This window comes from Coturnix japonica, unplaced genomic scaffold (assembly GCF_054131305.1).
Source record: "Coturnix japonica strain WE unplaced genomic scaffold, WE-NBRP24 Scf045, whole genome shotgun sequence".
In the NCBI taxonomy this organism is placed as follows: domain Eukaryota; kingdom Metazoa; phylum Chordata; class Aves; order Galliformes; family Phasianidae; genus Coturnix; species Coturnix japonica.
In genome coordinates this window covers 2,486,769-2,509,671 of record NW_028188948.1, presented here as the reverse complement: position 1 = coordinate 2,509,671, position 22,903 = coordinate 2,486,769, and the positions used below count along the sequence as shown (strand labels likewise).

General features: G+C 41.1%; 2 protein-coding genes across 4 annotated transcripts in view; one reads left to right on the top strand and one right to left on the bottom strand.

Moving 5' to 3' along the window:
• Window positions 1–22,903, bottom strand: part of LOC146752465 (uncharacterized) — a 126,132-nt gene that overhangs the window by 14,018 nt on the left and 89,211 nt on the right. The window lies entirely within an intron of this gene.
• On the top strand, window positions 9,511–11,484 carry LOC146752466 (uncharacterized). The gene is made up of 2 exons (XM_085531819.1): window positions 9,511–9,592; window positions 9,777–11,484. Exon 2 carries the CDS (start codon window positions 9,869–9,871, stop codon window positions 10,724–10,726), a length of 858 nt encoding a protein of 285 aa, XP_085387945.1. The 5' UTR covers window positions 9,511–9,592; window positions 9,777–9,868; the 3' UTR covers window positions 10,727–11,484.

The following is a 22,903-nucleotide window of genomic DNA, read 5'->3' as shown; positions in this document are numbered from 1 at the left end:
GCACAGCAGCATAATGCAGGAAGGACTCAGGCTGAGAATGAGCAGCAGTGTGGCAGAGGGCTGTCCCACGTGGGGTGAAGCTCAGGCCTTGCAAGCAGGAAGATTTCTGGTCATGCAGCATTTGCTAATAAGCAAATGTCCTGTAAGCACAGTCTCGTGGCTTCAAGGTACTGCAGTTTTTCCTCAGAGTCCAATAAAGACCCATCAGGGATAAGCAGCATCAAAGAAAATTCTAGTTAAATAATAGTGAAAAATGTGGATCAGAACTGAAACTGGGGCCCATAAAGGATATGGAATACTCATCCTTGGAGATTTTTAAAACTTGATTAGACAAGAATTCCAGTAACCTGGTTTAGCTTTGAAGCGTACCCTCCTTTGAGCAAGGCATTGGACCAGAGGACCCAAAGGTCCCTTCCAACCTGAATTATTCAATACAGCTAAGTGGCACTAGCTGTACTGATGCAGAGCATTGGGAAAAGACAGGCAGGTAAGATTTGCAAAATCTGTCAGCCTCAAGATATCAAACTTACACTTGCAGGGCAAAGCAACAATGGAAGTAAGTTTCATCATCCTTCCCCAGCAACAGCAGTATCACAGGTATCCCACTGATCCTCCTCCCCAGCCTCTGACTCATCCATAGCATGCTCTTTATGGCAGGGCTGAAGTAAGAAAATCCATTTCCCTATACCCTTTCTCTGCTCTTTCCTCCAGTACCTCCCCAGCAAAATTTTCACATTCCCACTGCGTTCACCTGAGCTCTGAATACCTAACAAGAAATGCAAAAGCATCTAGCAATCATAATAGGTGTTAAAATCCTGCACGTTGTTTTTACCTGGTGTAACAAGCAACCATGAGGCATTATGCAACTGACCCAATTTGAGGCATTTAACATACCAAGGCTTAGCAAAGAGTGCCTGCTACAATCTACAGATTCTGTTCCCAATGAAAATCAGTAACCCTGTTACTGGAGGCAGAGCCAGACCCGACACGTCAGTGCCGCCTATCCATATTTCTAAATAAGTTGTGCAGGAAACATATTAGTTTCTAATCTTGGTGCTTCAGTGCCTAAATGAGCCTCATCACCATAGCAACAGATGGCTTCACAATCTTTAATGCCTTTATTTTCACAAGTCCTCTGAGAAATAGAGGAGGACAGCTGTCCCCATTTCACAACTGTGTAACTGCCAGGCAAAGAGGCAAAGTAATTTGCCCCAAATCCTGCAGGAAATGTATGGAGAGCAGGATGTCAGGGCATCAGGTTTCCCAGCCTTCCTACACATGCTCCAACCTACCCCATCCTTACTGCTAAAAGTACTTCCTACATCTATGGATACAGGAGCATGGCCTTTAAAAAAATGGCTTTTCTATTTGAAAGCTTGGGTCTCCTAAAAGGCTGGCCTGTCTCTGCAGGGAGATGACCTACAGAGGAGGTCCAAAGGGCAGTGGAAAATGGACTTGGCCAATTCATTAAGCCGGAAAGCAGTGATGCCATGTGTAAATCTCACAAGTTTCATAGCGTTTTAAGAGGCTGCTAAGGGTTCTAATTCTGTAATTCCTTTCTGTTGTATTTGGCAAGCATCTGGCTTTTACTCTGTCCACAGTGTGCACTCCAGGGAACAACACATTAAGGAAGCCAGCAAAACCAATACTTGTCCAGTTGTTCTGGATGTGTCAGATCACAGCAGATTTTCCCAGGCAGGCGCAAACTCTGCAGAAAGCCATATCTCCCCTTCCAATGTCATCTGAACTTGTATTTTGTTTTAATTCAGTCTATTCTCCTTCCCAGGCATAAAACTTAAATTTCCCAATTTGGGATATTCTGATCATGTCCTTCTATGTTGAGCTGTTTCAGCACAATTTATTGCCCAATCAAGATAGGTTTCTAAACCCATTTTACGTTGTTCTGTTTCCTCTCAAAGTTCAGACATTCTCTTGATTCTCTTATTTATAATGGCTTATAGGTAAAACAAATTTAACTCATGCAATTTGTACCTCTATTTTATGAGGGGAAAAAAAAAAAAAAAGAAGAAGAAGAAGAAGAAGAAGAAGAAAAGAAGTAAGACAAGGTTCATTTATCAATATAATCTTTTTCGTTTACAATTAGCATCGGAGTTGTATACAAAACATCTCAGCCCTAAAATGCCTCTACTTATCACAGCAGTCTACACTGTTTATATTTATGAGGCAATTTGCACAAATGCCTTCAGATTGATGCGGCATTTATATTTATTTCATTTTTCTACTTCTGGTATTTTGTGTTCCTCTTCCCTTTATATTGCCTTTTTGAGAAACCTGCTTCATTCATCTCTCAGGAAGAACTGCTTTAAGAGAGGCAGATGGGAGCACCTATAAAGTGAAATATCGAAACTGTCTCTACATGACATAAGCGTCCTCCTGGTACTGCTGAATATTACAGCTTTTAAAAGTCATGTTTTACTTTGGAAATAGAAGCAATTACTTTTAATTGTAGTTCTCAGCATGAAAAACTTGGAAAAGGGATGTTTTTCTCCTCTTCAAGTCAGATCCTTATATTAAAAACAGAAACACTTCAGCACACACTGAGAAACAGGCCATAGTTACCCTAGGAATATACAGCAGCAGCACCGTTAAGCATGACTGCATTAAAAAGATATGTTAAGTGTGAAGTTGCCTTAGGTTTATCTTGGCTGTCTTAACTCTGATGAGATTAGAGTTGCAGAAGCAAATGCAAACTGCCTGTCCCTGTTTTACTACAATAAACTTGGAGCTTCTTTAAACTACCAAAACATGTCAGTGCTTCACTGTATTGCCCTGTTCTGAATGTTATAACTTGGTTCTTCAGTTATGGAGAAGGAGTTGAAAACCACGACAGATGCTTTAAACTAAAGATGGATTGCAGAGCTACACCACTCAAGACAACTGATGCTAGGAACAGAGTTCAGCTCAGGCTACGCAATTGACCTCTTCAGTTCAAATATGCTGTGATGAAGTCTATCAAGCAGTCTGCTACCAAAGAAAAAAAGTCAAGGCAGCACAGAGGACAACACGAGGATGCTGTGGCAAAAATAGACATAGAAACCAAAGGATTCATGTCTATGGTGTGGAACAGTTAAACAAATGGACTTCTTGATGGATGTCCCAGCAATGGGGATTAGTGTTGCTTTTGTAACACTAAACTGAAGGTTTAGTTCAAAGGTTGAACGTCCACATGCTCATATACAGAAAGTGTAAAAATGACCTGTCTCCCTTCATAGGGGTGGAAATTAAACAGCATTAACTAGTAACTACTTACTGTGGCATCACACACCATCGAAGAGAGAAAATAGAAGTACTTTAAAACATATGAGGCGCATAACAATTTGATGAACAGGCAAATTCAGCAGTCTTTGCCTGAAGTTGAACAAAACAGGTTTCACGTGTCAGTTTGCATTTATGGTTACTATCAACAGCTATTGGCAAGGATTAGGTCACCAAAAGTAATTTAGATGATAGAGCACGGCTGGAGTGGCATACTCCCAATCCATTTTCATTCCGTGTATTAAAACAAACTTCCCTTAGATTTCTACTTGCATTTCTCTGAAACAGTCTCACTAGAAGATAGCACAATTGAATTAACAACTGCTTATATCAAATGCATTTTTCTTGCATGTTCTACCTGCCCAGAGGTATGTCTGAAAGTGGACCAGAGTTTAATGGAGATGAATTTAAAGAGCACCTAGAGACAAGCAACCACTAGTCACCATTATCCTTCAGTTAAATAGGTATTGGAAAACAGTATCAAAATAAATTGCTTATTTGAAAGACCTTGGAATCAGTTTCCTATCCGTATTCCGTACTATTTAATTAAGGAACAATACCATTAAAGTGTGGGTTGTCACCCTCCGACACTGTGTTCAACAGAAAATTGAAAACCAGAATGCCTGCCTACGCTGTTGAAACCCAGTGTCAAACACATTAGAGATTTGCTGATTTATAAAGCAACAGACAGAGAAAAACAAAAAATAATACAATTGGAAGCCTTAGAAACTATCCTATTTCATGAAAATAGTTCTGTGTATCTCAATAAAGAGAAACAATTGTTGTAAAAAGAGATAGTGTCTCAAGAGGTTGCCCTCATTTATATGAGATTGTCATCACAGACGCATTTTATGAAGGAGTAGACAATTTATTCTCACAAACACACAAAGAAAGGATATACGTGGCACTCAGTCTGCCCTCTTGCCTGAATGGGACTGGGAGCATACTTCCAGTATAAGTGGTACAAATATTTCAGCTTTATTACATCTGCTGCTTAGCAATCGGGGAGGTAAAAATCCATGCTTCTTTGGCTTCAGAGTGACTTCACATGCTGAACTGCCTTCAGTTCTAGTTAGTAGATAGCAAATTTTGCTTTATGTTAATAAAATGGACAGAGTTTAAAGACAAGTAAGACACATGAAGTAAAGGAACTCATCTATAAGGGAGAATTAAGAGCCTCCATAACCTGTCCAAACCACTGGATGACACACTTTTGCTTCATCTGCACTTCCATGCCAGAAACCACTTTGTTAGTCTGCCCTTCTGCTTCTATCTGTCACACAGCAACAAAATGCAATGGAATATTGGTGGGAATTTTCATTCTCTACTGCCGTACCACCACCATCTGCCTCTAATGTTGTAGGCCAACAAAGTAGGAAGCATTATTTTTGAAGCAGACCTCATATTTCACCAATGTGGATGAATTATCATTAGTTTTGTTCAAAATTAATTTTAGGTGGAATATATGCAGCAAAATAAGAAACCTTTTCCTCTGATGAGAACCTTCCTGTGAACTCCAGAAGCATGAAGCTCAGACTGAGCTTCCCTGTGTCGATGGATCAGCACGAGTTCCATACAGAGCAATTTCATACACTGCTGCATCAGATCTCTTAGAAACAGTACACTTGATATCTTAAGTATTTCTTGATAGTGATTCGTATTAGGCAGTAGAACATCCTCCTGAGAAAAGATAAGGCAGCCTTATTGTTGAGAGCATATCAAACCAGGAGAGCACAATACTAGAAACCATAGTCCAGAGAATAAAACCTGTAACGGCCTTGTTGATGACTGAATAAGGCTATTCCATCTTTAATATCTCCAGCGATGCACAAGCCCTTAGGAAAGCAAAACGGATTCATATCTAACAAGTCACAATATTAAATTCATATTTTGGAGGAAAGAAAAAAAAAAAAAAAAAGGGAATTCTTCTTGCTATCCTAAAGATAAAATGAGGTCTATCTAACTACTAGCACTACTGTGGGACTTTAGGACTAAATTTTAAACAATCTGCCATTCTAATATAAAATATGAACAAAACTACTGAATGCTAATTTTTTCTGAACTAATACTTGACATATTTCTCCTTCCTTTATTCACATTTTTCTTCTCCTTCTTTTCCACTGTAAGTGGACTCACATAAATACTGTTCCATTACCTAAATTCCCAGTCCAAATTACAGCAGTTATTCCTCTAAGGAATTGCTGAGTTCTGAATAATAAGATCTTAGTGAGCTTTCAGCAAGAAACCAGAGAACAAGGTGCTCCTCTAAAGCAATATCAGAATTGATTTCTTTACATATGTCAGAAACAACTGGAAAGAAAATGTATTAAGTACAGCACTGTCAGCCACAATCGACTGAAAGCCTGAAAGACTGGGGGAAAGAAATTGCTAATCCAGGACCCTCAGAGTCTTCTTGACGCCTACTTTTCACAGAAGATCCAGCTGTTCTAGAATTCAAGCTGACCAAAGCTTTCAGAAAGAAGACTGAGAAAAACTGTGGCCAACCCAATATTCAGAAATATGGAACAAACAGATGCCAAGAACCCAATCTACCCTTTTCAGAAAACATGCCAAATATCGTTCTCTACTTTCCTGTATTCCCTCCTGTATAAACTTGCTTTTTTTATTTTTATTTTTTTTTAAGAAGGATAAAGAAATGGTTATATAAAAGCACACAGAAAATGGCTTAATTTAAAGAAAAGCTGTGCTCTAAAAGACCAGGAATACTTCACTTATGCTTGTAGAAAAGCATCATAAGCTACTCAAGTAACTCCCAGACCATTTAATTTCAGTAAAAATCACCTGAAGGAAAAACCTGTGAATGAATATCATGATTCCTAGCAGAAACAGCTGGCTTTACACCAGAGCTAAGCCCTCCATCTCCATCCACTACATAGAGTGAAGCAAGACCAAGGAATGCAGATCATGCCCAGAAAACAACCTCAAAATACAAGCGTGAAATAACCACAGCCTATGCCATTTCCTCCCCTTACTTCAATCTTTTACCAACTTCTGATAAATTAAATTAATTTTAAAAAGCAAGAGAAGTTAAAGCATCGGAATGAACATACTGAGTTGATCTCTCTCTTCCCAGATGTACTGGTTGCTACCAATTTCCCGTGAACTTATCTATGTTAGCCAAATAGGCACCTGAATAGCAACAGGTTCTCCTTATGCCACAGCAAAATGAGAGTGCAGAGTGCATAAAACTGTTATTAAATGGAGCCAGAATCTGTCAAACAGTCCTTAGATAAGTGACTCAAGAGGAAAAATGATTTGGGACAAAGGCTATGCCTTTTTTGTTACTGTTGTTCCAAAACACTTTCCTTGTGGGTATTAACAGTTCAACGTGAGTTCCTCCTGTTTCAATCCTTAGCTGTTTTTTTCTTCCTTTTGAAGTTTTGCCCAATCACTTATAATAATAATGAATAATTTACTAAAAGAAAATCAAAGAAAACATAAGTCTGTCTTAATATTGGCATGTCAAATGATGTTTAACAGTTTTAAAGAAATCTAAGGGACTCCTAGAAATAAAGTATAAACTCAAAGGGCATTTGATGGAAACTTCAAGAACAACTTGTGAGTGGTTTTTTCATGTTTTGTATTTGCACCTATGTGGCATATTAACTTGGTACCAGCCTGCACATGCAGACCCCAGAAAATTATGCATGAATGCTCTGTGTCCTATCATTTATAGGGAGCAAGTTCCAAACACACTGCCTACTTTTTCCTTGTCAAATGGCATACACAAGAGGCAATGTTTACCATATTTATAACACAATGTTCACGTTTGTAAGGCTTAAATCCTACCTGTGGCAGCAAAATTTTTCTGTGCTCAAGTTACTCATGTCCCCTCGTTAACTCTTTACTACAATTGGTGCCTCATGGCAGACAAGCAAAAATCTAAATTCCTGCATTAAGGTGTCATAAATCACAGTGTGGCAGACTCAGATTACACCAGGATTCATGCAGGCTTTTAAAAAATTGCATAGTCAGAATGAGCAAGCTAACTGCTGGGAAGTTAAAAACCATGGCATCTCTTTGCGGCAGCTTTTCCTCTTCTGGTCTGTGTCCGGACAGCTTCTTAAAGCTGATCGCACATTCATGTGTTCAAAACTAATAGTGACAAAAGCAAAAAGATAAACAAAGAGACATAGCAAGTTCTCTTAAAGCATTCTGAATTCATAAAAAATTAAGGTGATAAACAAGAAGTACAAAGATCATGCTCCTTTAAAATAAGAAGGCTCATCACGAAAGAAAACTCAAACGACAGTCACCTCACAACAGAAATATCCTGGTTTTCAATGTTTCTTTGACTATTCAAGCGCTCCAACAGCCAATAAGATCAAAACACTATGTATTTTTAGTAAGGTACCCAAATTTGACGTATTTCATAACAAAAACTCTCAGAGAGCATTCTTGTTCTTCTATGTCAGCTACTGCATTTGCATCAGTTTAAGGGCAAAGTTCTTCTAGTTCAGAAGAGAGCAAGCAGTGCGTCATAGAATGGCTCAGGTTGGAAAGGACCTTAAAGAAAATCCAGTTCTAATTCTCCTTAATATTCTTAATATTTTTTTCCCCACTGAAAAGGACCGTGCTTAGTAGAAAAAGGTTTAGATACCAGTCCCATGAGGTCCTTCGACAGTGCTAGTACTTATTTTTCTCCTTCACAAGGTCATTTAAATTTCAAACATTAATTGACGTGGTCCTTCATGTCAAAAGAAAACAAACTTGTTGTCACTCAGTCCATAGGTTTCAGATTACTTCTCAATGAAACATCTCCTTACACATTTTATATACATTCACCCAAAATGGTACATGAAAAGAGGTAGATGTTCCTATCTTCAAGGAGCTTAATTCATCTTGCATTTTATACCCCTCTGGACAGGAATTAAATAAAAAATACCCAAAAAGAAGCATAGAACTTTCATATGACACGGGAGGAAGAAGGCCCAAAATGAAATTATACTCCAAATAGAACAGAAATACAAGCAAGCACTAGCGAGGGGACAGTTCATCTTTTTGCAGTAGAATTTTCATCTTCAGCCAGGAATTGCTGCCCCTGAGCCTTCAAAGCTAGCTGAAAGAGAGAAGCCTCAAAACCACTTGCTGGGAGACAGCATCAATTCAGCCACAACTCAAATAGGACAGTCCTTATGCAAGTCACAAGGCAAGTCTGATACTCAGTAGCACTTTGAAAGCAGTAACAAAACATCCATTCACTTATGTGGGTGCCATTTTCTACATAGTGCCAGTACAGCATTCAATTGGGCGATATTCTGTGACAGTAGATATGCTCTCCATACAAGTGAAGGTGTAAGAATCATAAAGTACCTTTGTCTGGAGATCAGCTAGAGCTGAACTGTTGTTGGTAATGCACTACATTTTCTCCACTGAGTGCTAATAACTTGATGTATGTGCATTTGACTTCTGTTTTGTATCTCTTCCAAAACAGAAAAACAAGACACTGGATGTAAGAAGTAACTTTTTTACTCTAAGATAAATCTACTCCAAGATGGCTTATGAAAATGGCTAAAGCACAGTGTTATGTACAGGAATAAAATTTATACACTTACTAATACAAACTTCACTTTACTAAAAAACAGAAAAAAAATATATATTTTTAATCTTGCATAATAAAAAACCATGTAACTTTCCTTTACACCAGCAGCATATGTCCAACTAAATACTTGGATAGAAAATTGTTTCTTATTTTACCTTCTTCAAACTACTTGATAAACAAATCTTAAAACAGATTCCATACACTGGCAGTGAAAATTCATTAACAAAGGTTTCCCTCAGCATCTAAATCAGAGTGATCGTGGGTAACACAAAATCATAGATTCATAAAGGCCGAAAAAGATCTCCAAGATCACCAACTTCAAGAGACAGAGGGAAGCAGGAAATTTTATTGAATAATAAAACGTGCAGCACGTGAGGCTGGCGCATAGTGATGACCAAGCAGTGGATGACGCCGTCGCTGTGGGACGGGTGGTGATGTCCCCCAGTGAAGGAGAGGCCCAGCAACACGGCCAAGCCCTGGTCTGTGACATCTCCGTGCGATGGATTGTGACTGCTTGGCCCACGCTGCTCCAATGCGAGCGCAGCAGCCCAGCCCAGCAGTTCGTGCCTGGCCTCCAACCGAGCGAGTGTGCGAGGACTGGAGTGTGGACAGGGCGAGTTTTGGAGCTGGAACGTGATCTGGGTGTTGCTTGCGCAGCACTCAGCCGCCGTCCCAGAGCCTCTTGAGCTGTACCCCGACCCTGCTGGTTGCAGGCGTCTGGGACATCTAGGAGAGGAGCGTGCAGCAGCGCAGGTGGGCAGCGTGGCAATGCCTGACGCCAGAAGCTGGGGGTGCTTCTTGAGGGCCCCTCCCCAGGCCGGCCTATGCCCGTGGGGACATGGCCCCCGCAGTGGCAGGAGGGGAACAGGGACCGGGAGGGTTTGCTGATGAGAGACTGGGACAGTGAGTGACCGTGGCCTCTCTCTGTCTTTTGCAGTTGGTGACACCGTCTTTCTGCCTGCTGCAGCACCTGTGAGGGGAGCAGCTTCCCGACCTCAGCTCTCCCCAGCCCACCGAACAGCCCGGGCCATGGATGCAACATCCGACTGGACCTGCCCCATCTGTGGGCAAGTACGGGAGGATGTGGCTTACGTGACCCCCTGCCAGCACCAGCTGTGCTACGGCTGTGCCGTCTGGTGGGCACAGAAGAAGCCGAGTTGTGCCATATGCGGGCACAAAGTCGCCACCATCCGATACTCGGTGAGGTCGGACGAGGATTACCTGGAGTGTGCTGTCCCGCAGCCCGCAGCGCACTCAGGTGACGGCCTGCAGGACGAGCAGGGGCCTGCAGAGCCGGTGCTCATCCCAGCTGAGCACAACTTCCCAGCCGAGGTCTGGGCTGCCTTCTTCCAGCAACATCCGGAAGACCTCGGACCCCTGCTCCGATGGCTGCAGGGAGAGATCCATGAGGTGTCCAGCGATGACTGGTGGGAAGTCTACGTGGCACAGTGCACCACCGTGAACTTCCTGTGCCAGCACGGGCTGGACCAGGAGGCCTTGGTGCAGGCGCTGCAGATGACCACCAGTGGTGACGTGGTGCCCTTCGTCAGAAGGCTCATCGGCATCGCTGCAGCCCTGTACGGCCCCACCATCCGCCACCAGCTGGACCACCAGGACACCCGTGCTGCTGGAGGGAGGGAGGACAGTCCTGCAGCCAGCACCAGCACCAGCACCTCCCATCAGGAGCCTCCTGCCTCGGGCCCAGGCCGCTCCACCAGCACCGCAGGGCCCAGCACGGAGCCAGGGCAGGCGGCCACAGCGGGTCCCTCTTCCCAGGGCAGGGACCGCTCGTCTGGGGGGCCCCGGCGCCCCCCGAAGAGGAAGGCCCGCAGCAGCCCCCAGGACTCTGCGCCGCCCTGCAAGAGGCGGCCCCGGCGGCGGCACTAGGCCGGCACCGCAATGCTGTCACAGCACGGCTCCGGCAGGCCGGGAGCCCAACATCTGCCTCTCGGCCTGCTGCTTATAATACCTAATAAACATCCCTTAAAACTTAGAACAAAAAGTCTCTGTGTTTTTGACAAGATTGCTGGCGCTGCTGTTCCTACCCATGCTACCCATGCTGCTTTCTCCATATTTCTGTCCTTATAGATAGAGGGTGTTAAATTTCATCTTTGAAATTTAGGACCGTAAATCAGCACTCCTGATATTACTAATAAAAGAGACAAAGACCCTAATAAGCAGAAGATGGGCCAATTATGATTGCATGTGATGACACTGCGTGATGACATCACAAAATCAGACCCCGTCCCAAACCATCCCACTGTGAGTAATGCAGGAACTCATCAGAGGAAGGAAAACACACGAAACACTAAAGAATCAAACTCCAATCCAATAGCAGCACATAGCCTTGAGTGATACCCTTGGTTTTTGAAACATTTAAGTTACATCATGATCTTTTTTTACTTGAATCCCCCGATTTTTTTAAAATGGAGAACAGCTTCATATGTGATACCTCAATTTGCTTTTAAAAAAACTCCAAATAGCACAAGGCTCCTGTGGCTGTTCAAGGGAACACAGGAAAAATGAGAATTAATCTCGTATTATTCAATGAAGTGAAACACCGTAGCAAGCACACCTGTAATAGACTTTCTGCCCAGTTCAGCAGCCCAACCAGCTTCAACAGGGATGAGGTGCCAACCATGGCAGAAGAGCTGCATCTATTCCACCTTCATTGTGGATCATGCATCATCTGGTGATGAACTGGCAGAGCCTACGGCAGGGCCCTGTGGCATCAGCCCATCTGGGGGGACCCAATGAGCCTCCAAGAGGAAGGCCAGTAACTACTAGGATCTGCCATCACCAAGGAAGACTCCACCCCGCCAGCAGCAGCAATACAACAGTGGTGGAGCTGGCAAGACTGGGGCTGTGTGGCAGCTGGGACACAAATCAGCTCCCATGGACTCCTGTCATTGCTGTCCACTTCCACCATGGAAATCAAGCAGAAACAGAGATGCAGAATCGTGTTGGTGCTGCCAACAGCATAGTGGTCATTGCCTCCCTACCCCAAATGCTTTCTCCCCTTTTTCCTGCTGCTGTGCCACTGTTACATTTCAGGCAGGATCCCCGTGGGTCTCAGTGAAGGGAAGAGCAAATTTCTGCAACTGAGGAGAAAAATCACCAGGCTCTTTCATAGATGGTGCCAACCATCTGGACAGTAAGTTAGAGTTCTGCTGGACACTAGGCAGAACCAGCAGGGAGCCCTGGCCACTAAGGTGAATGGTGTCCTGGGCTACATGAGGGCAAGTGCTGCCAGCAAGTGAAAGGTGGTGATCCTGCCCCTCTGCTCAGCTCCCAAATGCTGCACCTAGAGTTAGGCAGCCTAGCACATGATGGGATAAAGATGCCAAATTCTGTGATGTCTCTTTGTGGATCTAGTTCAGCTTTACAGAAAGAAAAGGCCACAAGCGTAAAAACGAATCAAGTTGGCCTAATTTTATTATGAACTTGCATCAAGAGTGGGAGCAAGACAAGAAAAAGCCACCAAGAAAATGTAAGGAAATAGATTCTGGTAAAATACACTTTTCTTTTTGATATCTGCAACATATGCATGTAGTGCAGAGCCAACAAAATCCATCAAATTCAGCAATGGCTGCATACATGACCATGCATATGTTGATTCACAAAATAAATAAGAAATCCTAGTTCAATTCTGCATCTGATGACGGTACTCATATTAGCAAACAACTCTCTGGATACCGAAAATTGATTATTTCCTTCCTCACATAGCCACCTTGGATATCTGAAAAACATTACCACATCCCACCCTGTCACCTTCCCTCTATGCTGAGAAATTGCTTCATTCAGGTGTGTCTTTCCCACTTTGATTATTCTCTTCTGTGAGCTCTCTATAGTTTGTTCACATCTTTCTTTAGCGTGATATCCAAAACTGAGTAAACCACACCAGGTGAAGAGTTTGGCAGTATCTCAGGTTCTCAGCAAAGCAATTACTTCCCATTTCTGCATCCTAGAATTATCTTCTTTTGTTTGTTTGCTTTGTGTGGGGAGGTGACTTTACAAGCTTCCCCTTCCTATTGGTCTGTTTTCCAAAATGCTTATCAGTCTTATCAGTTTGCATAGATCAGCAACTGCAAAGTGCACAGCTGTAAAGAGTATTTTTCCTACTTTCTCTTGAAACTTTGAGACATTTACTTTAACTGTACAGCTACATGATCTTTCAATGTATTCTCATGCACATTTCTCCCTTTCATTCTCAACATGCAATATGTGGATTACTTTATTATTTCACAGATTTCAGCTGACCAATACCACTTGCAGTAAAAGAATCTCCTTACATGTACATACATAGATACTTATACCTATGTACACACCACATATATGACGCATACAAGTTTTCACATGTATGTATACACGCACTTAGATATTGTGAATGCACCCCTATTCCATACCTTGTATTTGCTTATTATATTATTGCATTGCTGACAGCTCAAATGCAATATTCTTTCCAAAAATTCGCTCGCAAGGGCAATTACACAAGACATTATTTGGAGTCCTGAAGGAGGAAAGGAATAGAGTTAAATACGCTTGAGAAATACATCCATCAAAAAAATCAAGCCTGGATTTTTCCATGACAGAAGGCATGCTTAACACAAGGAAGAGTGCAGAGGCTGACATAAATTCGCCCCTAAAGGCCACTTTAAACTCCTTGCTCACTTTCAGACTAGGACTCCTGTGGAAGTTATGTTTCCTCTGGGCTCAGTGATGGCCCTCTGCACGAAGGGAAGTTCAGCCACCTAGGATGACCCCTGTACCACTGCAATCACACCATGCTGTAGAAGCAGCCCAAAGGAGAAAGTCCAAGATATGCATCAGTGGGATTGTTGGGAAAGCAGACCTAACTTAATGTCACTTTGTATAATAATGAAAATAAAAGGTCTTTCTTATACGTGGTAGCAAAAAGAGAATACAAAAGGGTCCTGTACACTTCAGACACTCATCAGCAGCATGGGGTAAGTGGTTCGGGGCTGCTCTTCCTGGTTTAGAACTGAGGCTCCCTCTCCAGGCATATTTACAGCCAGAGAGAAGAGCTGTAAAGAAACCACCAAATCACTTCTGTTTTGACAAAAATAAACTACCAGAAACTTTCAAACAGCTTTGTTGTATCTTTTCCTTCAATTGCTGCATGCGTCAACAGGAAGACTTATCTCCTCAACTGGGTATTGGATTAAGCTCATATAAGCAGAAATAAAAGAGGAAATCATAATCATGTGAGGCCTAAAATACTTGGCCTCCTGGTCTCTGGAAAGACAAGTCCCATTTATCAACAGGAGGCAGTTTTATAACCCGGAACAAACTTAGGTCAGTGGTAATATTTGTAGGCATGTACCCACACAGCAATAAAAAGGTTAAAATACTTCAGTGGTGCGGCTATAAGAACTCCAACAATTTTCATTTCCCTGGCCTTTCCTTAGAAAGATTCTGGGAGATGTACCCCCTGGAGTATAAATTAAGGAATAAAATCTCTAAGCTTGTACAAGCACTCTCTGGATATTATTGGTACAAGATAGAAGAGGAAACAAGTAATGTTCAAGAGTAAAAACAATGCTGTGGTTAATCAAACTGGGGTGGGGAGGGGAAGAATCCTTCTTGTCTTCAGTATAACTGTGGCATTTACTTTTTTTTTAATGTGAAATATGTCTTCCCCACAAGAGACTTAGGATTGACAATTATAAGAGGAAAAAGAATGTTTTAACACTTTATATTCTTATAAATCAGTGTTTGTCTGTGATGTTAAACCCCTCCTGCCTTATGAATCACCAGCCTTACAGGTAGAGCAGAGCATTCCAGAAGAACCCCAGACTCATCTTAAATTGGACCATAAACCCATTCATGCATCAACTGTATGGAAAATGTCCTCACATAAAGCAAATGAATGGAATAACACTCATTCAGCCATCACAAAGAGGAACTTGATGCATTTAAAATGACAAGCTAACAGAGCCATCAGCAGCCAAAACTAAGAAGCTTAGTTTCTACAAAGTTTTGATCCAAAGCACAGCTCTGCACTCTGTGTGCATTTTCCAAGGATTTTCGCTTTGTGGGAGCACGCACAAGACCCATCTTCTTCAATGAGACACCTCTGCTCAAGAAACTAATGTGAACTCATTCTTTTTTATTATTCTACCTCTCCATCAGTTAATTGGGTCAGGAGGTAGTTAGGAGGGAGAGAGGAAGAAAAAGACATAGCAGCAAGTGCAGCACAAGCGCACGGTTTTCATTTAGTTTTCAGTGATCTTCTACAGGAAAAAGAAGAATTGTAATCACTGTCCTTACTTAGCAAACCACAGAAAACTGAGGAACCATGGTCTGAGCTAACATTATACATTCAGTTCACCAGGTTCACTTAGGAAGACCAGAAAAAGTCTCCTGTACGCTGAAAATAGTAAACAGCTGAGCCCACACGATTACTTTCCCTCTTTCTTGCCTTTCTATGCCTTTCATATCATTCATGGAATATCATTTCCATTCCTGCAAAACCAGCTGGGCTTTGTGCAGCATCAGCAGCAGCTCAAGCAGACAGAGGAAAATCAGCCTTGTTAACAGCACAGGACCAAGGCAAATCTTGGTTTTCATTTGCTCATAAAACACCTGAGATTCACTCTGCAAAGAGAGGCGGAAATCTCAGGGAGCAAACTGTGGGGTCCTATCACCAGGGGAAAATGTATCCTTTTACAATTCATGGGATCTGAACAGATGTCCAGAAAATTAACTTACTAATGTTGTTGGACCCATAGCTGGTTCTTTCACCTCCCTGCAGTCCTACTTTTGCCGTGCCTCTGTGTTTGCCTGGGTAAGGCACTTTGCTTTCCATCTGCAAAGCATCAGTCCCATGCAGTCCCTGCCAGGCTGAAGCCCTTGCTGTTGTTTCTCGCTACATGAAAAGAGTGGCTGGATCCAGAAGACAGAAAATGGAGCAAAAACACCTGCGTGTGCTGTGTGCCAAACCAAACTGCAACAGAACTTCATTAAAAGTTTTCAGCCTGAAAGGTAACTCCCATTTTACCACAGTGTCAAGAAACATTTTTTCAGTAGGACCACAGTCACAGTACCAGGCACATGGCTCAGTGAAACAACAAAATCCCATTGGATTTTGCTGCTTCCCTTGCTTTTTCATTTTTTTAACCACTTTTATGTTCAATGTGTCTACTCTAAAGGGCAGAGATTTGAAACAGTTGGTTCTATGTCCTACTTATTAGAGTCCTTTAAGTTACACAGTATGCACAGTGAGCTTAATTATGAGACAATGATAGGAAATTAAATTTTTCCAAAGAGCAGTAGATGTTAAAAATGAAAATGTGATGTTTAATTTGCAAATGGACTAAAAATGTGAATTATTAATGGAAGAAGTAACTCAACTTATAGTGGTCTCAAAGATAATGGCTCTATTATTTTTTAAAACCGATATACTATTAGTCCTGCATTGGCTAATAAATAAAAATAAGCAGCAAGACCAGCAAAACCACTAACAACCTCCCATTACAGGAAGGAATGCTGCAAAAATAAGATGCATAGGCAAGGATGATTAATACCAGCGTAAGGGAGCATGCACTTTGTGTAGACCTCCACGTTTAGAAGAAACTCTGAACAGTATGGACACCTGTGATATTCTCACCCCAGACAATTAATCAGACCAATGTACTTCAAGAGAAAAATTGACCAGATGTGAAGGGGTCTGGAGCACCAGCCAAAACTGAGAGATTCTACGTACCCAGCAACAGTGTTTGTGCTCACTGGGTCATTCTTGCCAAAAGTTGGAGTGCAAAAGAGCTTCTAATACTAGCAAATAAAAGTTGGTTCACCATAGAGTAAAAAAATATATATATAACAATGACTGGGGAATCTTTGTTGAAGCTGAACATCCTGGCCTCCTTCCCTGTGTTCCACAGGAAAAAGATTGTTTGTTATCAGAATGCCTTTATAAGAAGAGTCATAAATTCATTACAACCATGCAAGAAATATCTCTATCACATCACTGTCTGTAAGCTAATTGTACAAGACTCCATTCATGTTAAACACAAGGAAGACAAACCAAGAAAACACTGAAATAGCTTCAAAAAAGAAACAGAAACCCAGTCGCGCCGCTATGCGGTAGAAATTCCTTCAAATCTGATAAGGTACTAAAATCTCTGATAAAAACAGTAATGGCCAGAAGGGTGACCGAATTTCTGATGCACCTGTCACAGTGCACTGAGACATGAGCAAACTACAACCCTGCTCAGTTTAAGACTCTTGGGAAGCAGATCACAGGATAAAAATCCAAGTACATAACGTCTTTTTGTTACTGTTGTCAATCAGACTGCATCTTTTAAAAAGTACATGTAGCTGGTCACAGAACAATTATATCCAATTTTATTAAAATAAAGAGAAAATGCTCCTCAGAATAACACTATCTATAAGCTCTTCAAAAAGTAGTAACATAATTCAAGGAAATACGACTTTTACTATCTTCCCTTCAGAGAAAACCAATGTAGATGTTACTGCTTACTTTGTCCTCGATAAGGAAAACTATGAAAGCACAGAATCATTAAATGCCTTGTGTTAGAAGGGACATCAAGGATCACCAACTTCCAACGCCCCACTGCAGGCAGGGTTGCCAGCCACTAGATGCTGGTAAACGCTTCAGCATCACCGAATAGGTTTCACACATAAAATTCTTTCCAAAAATTTCCCAGAATTTCCAAGGGGAAAGCACTGGAAGTGTCTGCACCAATACTGGCAGAGTTTGATTTCAGTAAATTAAAATGTTTCTCCTCCCTCTGTGCTCACACTCTAATAAAACACATCTGGAAAATAGTGAAAATATTCAGAGAAGCAAAATTTTCTTTGATTATGATGATTCATTGAAAGCGAAATCAAATCTGTTATTAGCCATTAGAGTCTAAACGCTATGATGAATGTCTGGGATTTACATGGCACTTTGCATCTTCAGAGTACTGTAATTAATTACTCTTACACTGTGAGGCATTGTTTTCACACAAGGCTCTCTCCAAGACCAACTAGATGTTAATTATAAGGGCCCCTCTCCTCAGATGGCATAATACAGTAAGACTCTGTTCATGTACCTAACACTGATATCAAACAGTGCTCTACTGAACCCTGCAATGACATAGCAGCACTTCTGATGCTTTTTATTAAAATCTCCCTCTAAATATGTTTTAAAGGGTTTTCTTTCTTTTTTTAATAAGAGAAAGCTCCAGAGGGAGCCCATGCACAAAGAATATATACATAAAATAGCTTCCAGACTAATAGTAAAACTGTGTGCAGAAAGTTCTTCAAATCTATTGTTGAGGTTTCAAGGCAATCTATATAGGGAACTATAAATTCCAATATATGGAATAATGCTCCAAAGAACTTTTACAAAACAGGGCTTAACATTGTTTTATTTAGTGCACGTATGTCAATAAACAGAAAGAAAAAACACTACAGAGTTGTAATGGAAAGAATCTCTAATATCAAAGATATTAAATCTCTGCCTCAGATAGAGAAGAGCTCAGGATAGCCTGTGGTTAGTTACTCATGGGAGATGAGAGACATCTAAAAGAAATATTAAAATAACAGTAAGAGATTGGGGGCTGAAGAGGAATGGCTATATTGCAGCACCCCAGGACAAGTATCCAGAAAGCCATCCAGCCAGAAAGCCATCCAACAACAGCCTGCCACAGAATACATCAAGGTAATCAGGTGCACAATGGACTGCTTTTCCACCTCGCCTCTGTCAAGAACTGTTCCATGAAATATATCTTACATTCTGTTCTCACATATACACAATTCATCAGCTTTCTCTGGAACTCCTCTTTCTTCTCTAGCCCTTTCTGACACTGCAGATTAGGCCCTCTCCTAAGGCCTCTTCCTCTCTGTTTCAGTCCCCATGGAATTAAAGAACCAAACCCCTCTACTAGCATTTCACTTTAAGTCTACAGAGAATTTGAGCCAGTTTGGAGACTTAATAAAAAGGTTAACCCAAAGGAGAAAGTGCAAGAAGTGTAAAACAGTGAAGACGAAGATATTTCAGACAATGCCACAATGACATTCCTCTAAGGACTGGTGTTGAGAAGGAGCATCTCATTCCCTTCTCCTCCAGCACTTGCATAACATTTCTCATCTTAATCATTGTGAACCTTCACATCTTCATTTTACAGCCAGGAAAACCCAAAGCTAGAGGTTCAGTAAATGAGTTGTCCCAGATTAGAACACACGTCAGGGAACAAATCAGAAGAACTCCACAGTTACTCTCTCTAGATCCCAGCCTGAGCATTGTTGATCTTAGTGAAATTTGGGCTCTTTCTCTTCAAAATATCCACTATTGCTTTGCTTTGGCTAGAAACTACAAATCCTCCAGCAACTAGTCTTAAGACAATTTACCATATGGGTTCCCTTCTGATATTAAGCGTTCTTCTAACCCCAAACTCTCCAGTGGACTTCAGTTTACAGTTACTGTGGAGTATCAGGCAGCAAGGGCAATAGCAACAGTTCCTCAATGGACATCGATTTTAGCATGCTCTTTGCTAAGAGCAGAGATGCACAAACATACAGATGAACTAAAATAATGCTTTGTCTCGTTTGGAAGGGCTACAGGGAAAAAGAAAAAACTACCCGAGTGAAGAATGGAAATATTTGCTATGTTTGACAGGGGAAGCATGATTAAAAAGCACTGACGCTGAAATAATGACTAAACTCTATCAAGACTAACACACACACCAGCTCATACCACAAGTACGTACCACAATTTGTAATGTGGGTAAGAATATATAAAAGCCATCCTGTCTCAAGGCACACCTTATAACTTGTGGCTATTACCATTAAAAAGACATTTCCCAGAATATCTCACAAGACTCAAAGAGGTAGAGTTGCCTATCAATGCATCTCTGGAAATGGGCAGGAATTTAGCCCTGCCAGCAGACGCCCCTACATAACCATCACTTCTCTGCTTGCTTGCTCAGTACTCTCTTGAAATTCCCACCCTACACGAACTTCATTAAGAGTACTTCAACCAGGTGTAGCTTGGGTCAGAACATATTGGGATCCTCCCTTGTGCCTAATTCAGTGGCAGATGAGAGCACTGTCCCTGTAACTCAGGCCTGAAAGGGTCTTGTGGTCTTTCTGTCAGGTTTCAGAAACACACTGCAGAAAATGAACTTAACAGCCCCATTCAAACATGTGAGGTCCCAGGCAGATCAGCAGCAGTGAGGTGAGTCTGGCCCTCCTGGGATCGTTTCGTATTAACAGTTCAACGTGAGTTCCTCCTGTTTCAATCCTTAGCTGCTTTTTTCTTCCTTTTGAAGTTTTGCCCAATCACTTATAATAATAATGAATAATTTACTAAAAGAAAATCAAAGAAAACATAAGTCTGTCTTAATATTGGCATGTCAAATGATGTTTAACAGTTGCTTAGCACCACGGATTTCAGTAGAGCATTTCCTCATCCTCATTAGTGTAAGTCAGAGAAGCAGCAGCAACACAATGAAACATTTGCAGAATTTTCTAAGTGGCTTACTTCATCTAAGAGGAACAGCACTTCACTATAATAGGAATGATTATATGTGGATTTAGCTCAATTAAGCATCACCTTGGTAATGCTCTCTCTTTTGTTATCCAAACATCCTTGTGTATGTTTATCAGGACGACTGAAGTTTGCCCAGGAAGCCAAGTTAAATTTCTAGCTTTATAGTTAAAGGAGCCAAGTTTAAAGAAACATTTCAAACACGTACTGGCTGTATTCCCTGACAAATCCCTTCCACCTTTTTTCTGAACCTTACCCACGAAATTAAATATATTAGGTTGCATGATCAGAGAAAGAGTGGCTGGTCATGCATTCCCACTAAGCATACAAGGTACCTATAGAAACTAAGAAAGACTTCTCCCAGGCAGCTGCACAGATAAACTCATTTTTCAGAGTTGTTCTGGACTCTATGCTTCTGTAAAAGATAATACACATTTCCAGATAAAAATCTCATTTCCCATCTGTGCTGCATCCGATGCATCATGACAAACATCTTGAATAAAAAGAAATCTAAGGGACTCCTAGAAATAAAGTATAAACTCAAAGGGCATTTGATGGAAACTTCAAGAACAACTTGTGAGTGGTTTTTTCATGTTTTGTATTTGCACCTATGTGGCATATTAACTTGGTACCAGCCTGCACATGCAGACCCCAGAAAATTATGCATGAATGCTCTGTGTCCTATCATTTATAGGGAGCAAGTTCCAAACACACTGCCTACTTTTTCCTTGTCAAATGGCATACACAAGAGGCAGTGTTTACCATATTTATAACACAATGTTCAGGTTTGTAAGGCTTAAATCCTACCTATGGCAGCAAAATTATTCTGTGCTCAAGTTACTCATGTCCCCTCGTTAACTCTTTACTACAATTGGTGCCTCATGGCAGACAAGCAAAAATCTAAATTCCTGCATTAAGGTGTCATAAATCACAGTGTGGCAGACTCAGATTACACCAGGATTCATGCAGGCTTTTAAAAAATTGCATAGTCAGAATGAGCAAGCTAACTGCTGGGAGGTTAAAAACCATGGCATGTCTTTGCGGCAGCTTTTCCTCTTCTGGTCTGTGTCCGGACAGTTTCTTAAAGCTGATCACACATTCATGTGTTCAAAACTAATAGTGACAAAAGCAAAAAGATAAACAAAGAGACATAGCAAGTTCTCTTAAAGCATTCTGAATTCATAAAAAATTAAGGTGATAAACAAGAAGTACAAAGATCATGCTCCTTTAAAATAAGAAGGCTCATCACGAAAGAAAACTCAAACGACAGTCACCTCACAACAGAAATATCCTGGTTTTCAATGTTTCTTTAACTATTCAAGCGCTCCAACAGCCAATAAGATCAAAACACAATGTATTTTTAGTAAGGTACCCAAATTTGACGTATTTCATAACAAAAACTCTCAGAGAGCATTCTTGTTCTTCTATGTCAGCTACTGCATTTGCATCAGTTTAAGGGCAAAGTTCTTCTAGTTCAGAAGAGAGCAAGCAGTGCGTCATAGAATGGCTCAGGTTGGAAAGGACCTTAAAGAAAATCCAGTTCTAATTCTCCTTAATATTCTTAATATTTTTTTCCCCACTGAAAAGGACCGTGCTTAGTAGAAAAAGGTTTAGATACCAGTCCCATGAGGTCCTTCGACAGTGCTAGTACTTATTTTTCTCCTTCACAAGGTCATTTAAATTTCAAACATTAATTGACGTGGTCCTTCATGTCAAAAGAAAACAAACTTGTTGTCACTCAGTCCATAGGTTTCAGATTACTTCTCAATGAAACATCTTCTTAGACATTTTATATACATTCACCCAAAATGGTACATGAAAAGAGGTAGATGTTCCTATCTTCAAGGAGCTTAATTCATCTTGCATTTTATACCCCTCTGGACAGGAATTAAATAAAAAATACCCAAAAAGAAGCATAGAACTTTCATATGACACGGGAGGAAGAAGGCCCAAAATGAAATTATACTCCAAATAGAACAGAAATACAAGCAAGCACTAGCGAGGGGACAGTTCATCTTTTTGCAGTAGAATTTTCACCTTCAGCCAGGAATTGCTGCCCCTGAGCCTTCAAAGCTAGCTGAAAGAGAGAAGCCTCAAAACCACTTGCTGGGAGACAGCATCAATTCAGCCACAACTCAAATAGGACAGTCCTTATGCAAGTCACAAGGCAAGTCTGATACTCAGTAGCACTTTGAAAGCAGTAACAAAACATCCATTCACTTATGTGGGTGCCATTTTCTACATAGTGCCAGTACAGCATTCAATTGGGCGATATTCTGTGACAGTAGATATGCTCTCCATACAAGTGAAGGTGTAAGAATCATAAAGTACCTTTGTCTGGAGATCAGCTAGAGCTGAACTGTTGTTGGTAATGCACTACATTTTCTCCACTGAGTGCTAATAACTTGATGTATGTGCATTTGACTTCTGTTTTGTATCTCTTCCAAAACAGAAAAACAAGACACTGGATGTAAGAAGTAACTTTTTTACTCTAAGATAAATCTACTCCAAGATGGCTTATGAAAATGGCTAAAGCACAGTGTTAT

Excerpts from the sequence above, each read along its gene's own strand:
- LOC146752466 (XM_085531819.1), top strand. The coding sequence starts at position 9,869 with ATGGATGCAACATCCGACTGGACCTGCCCCATCTGTGGGCAAGTACGG.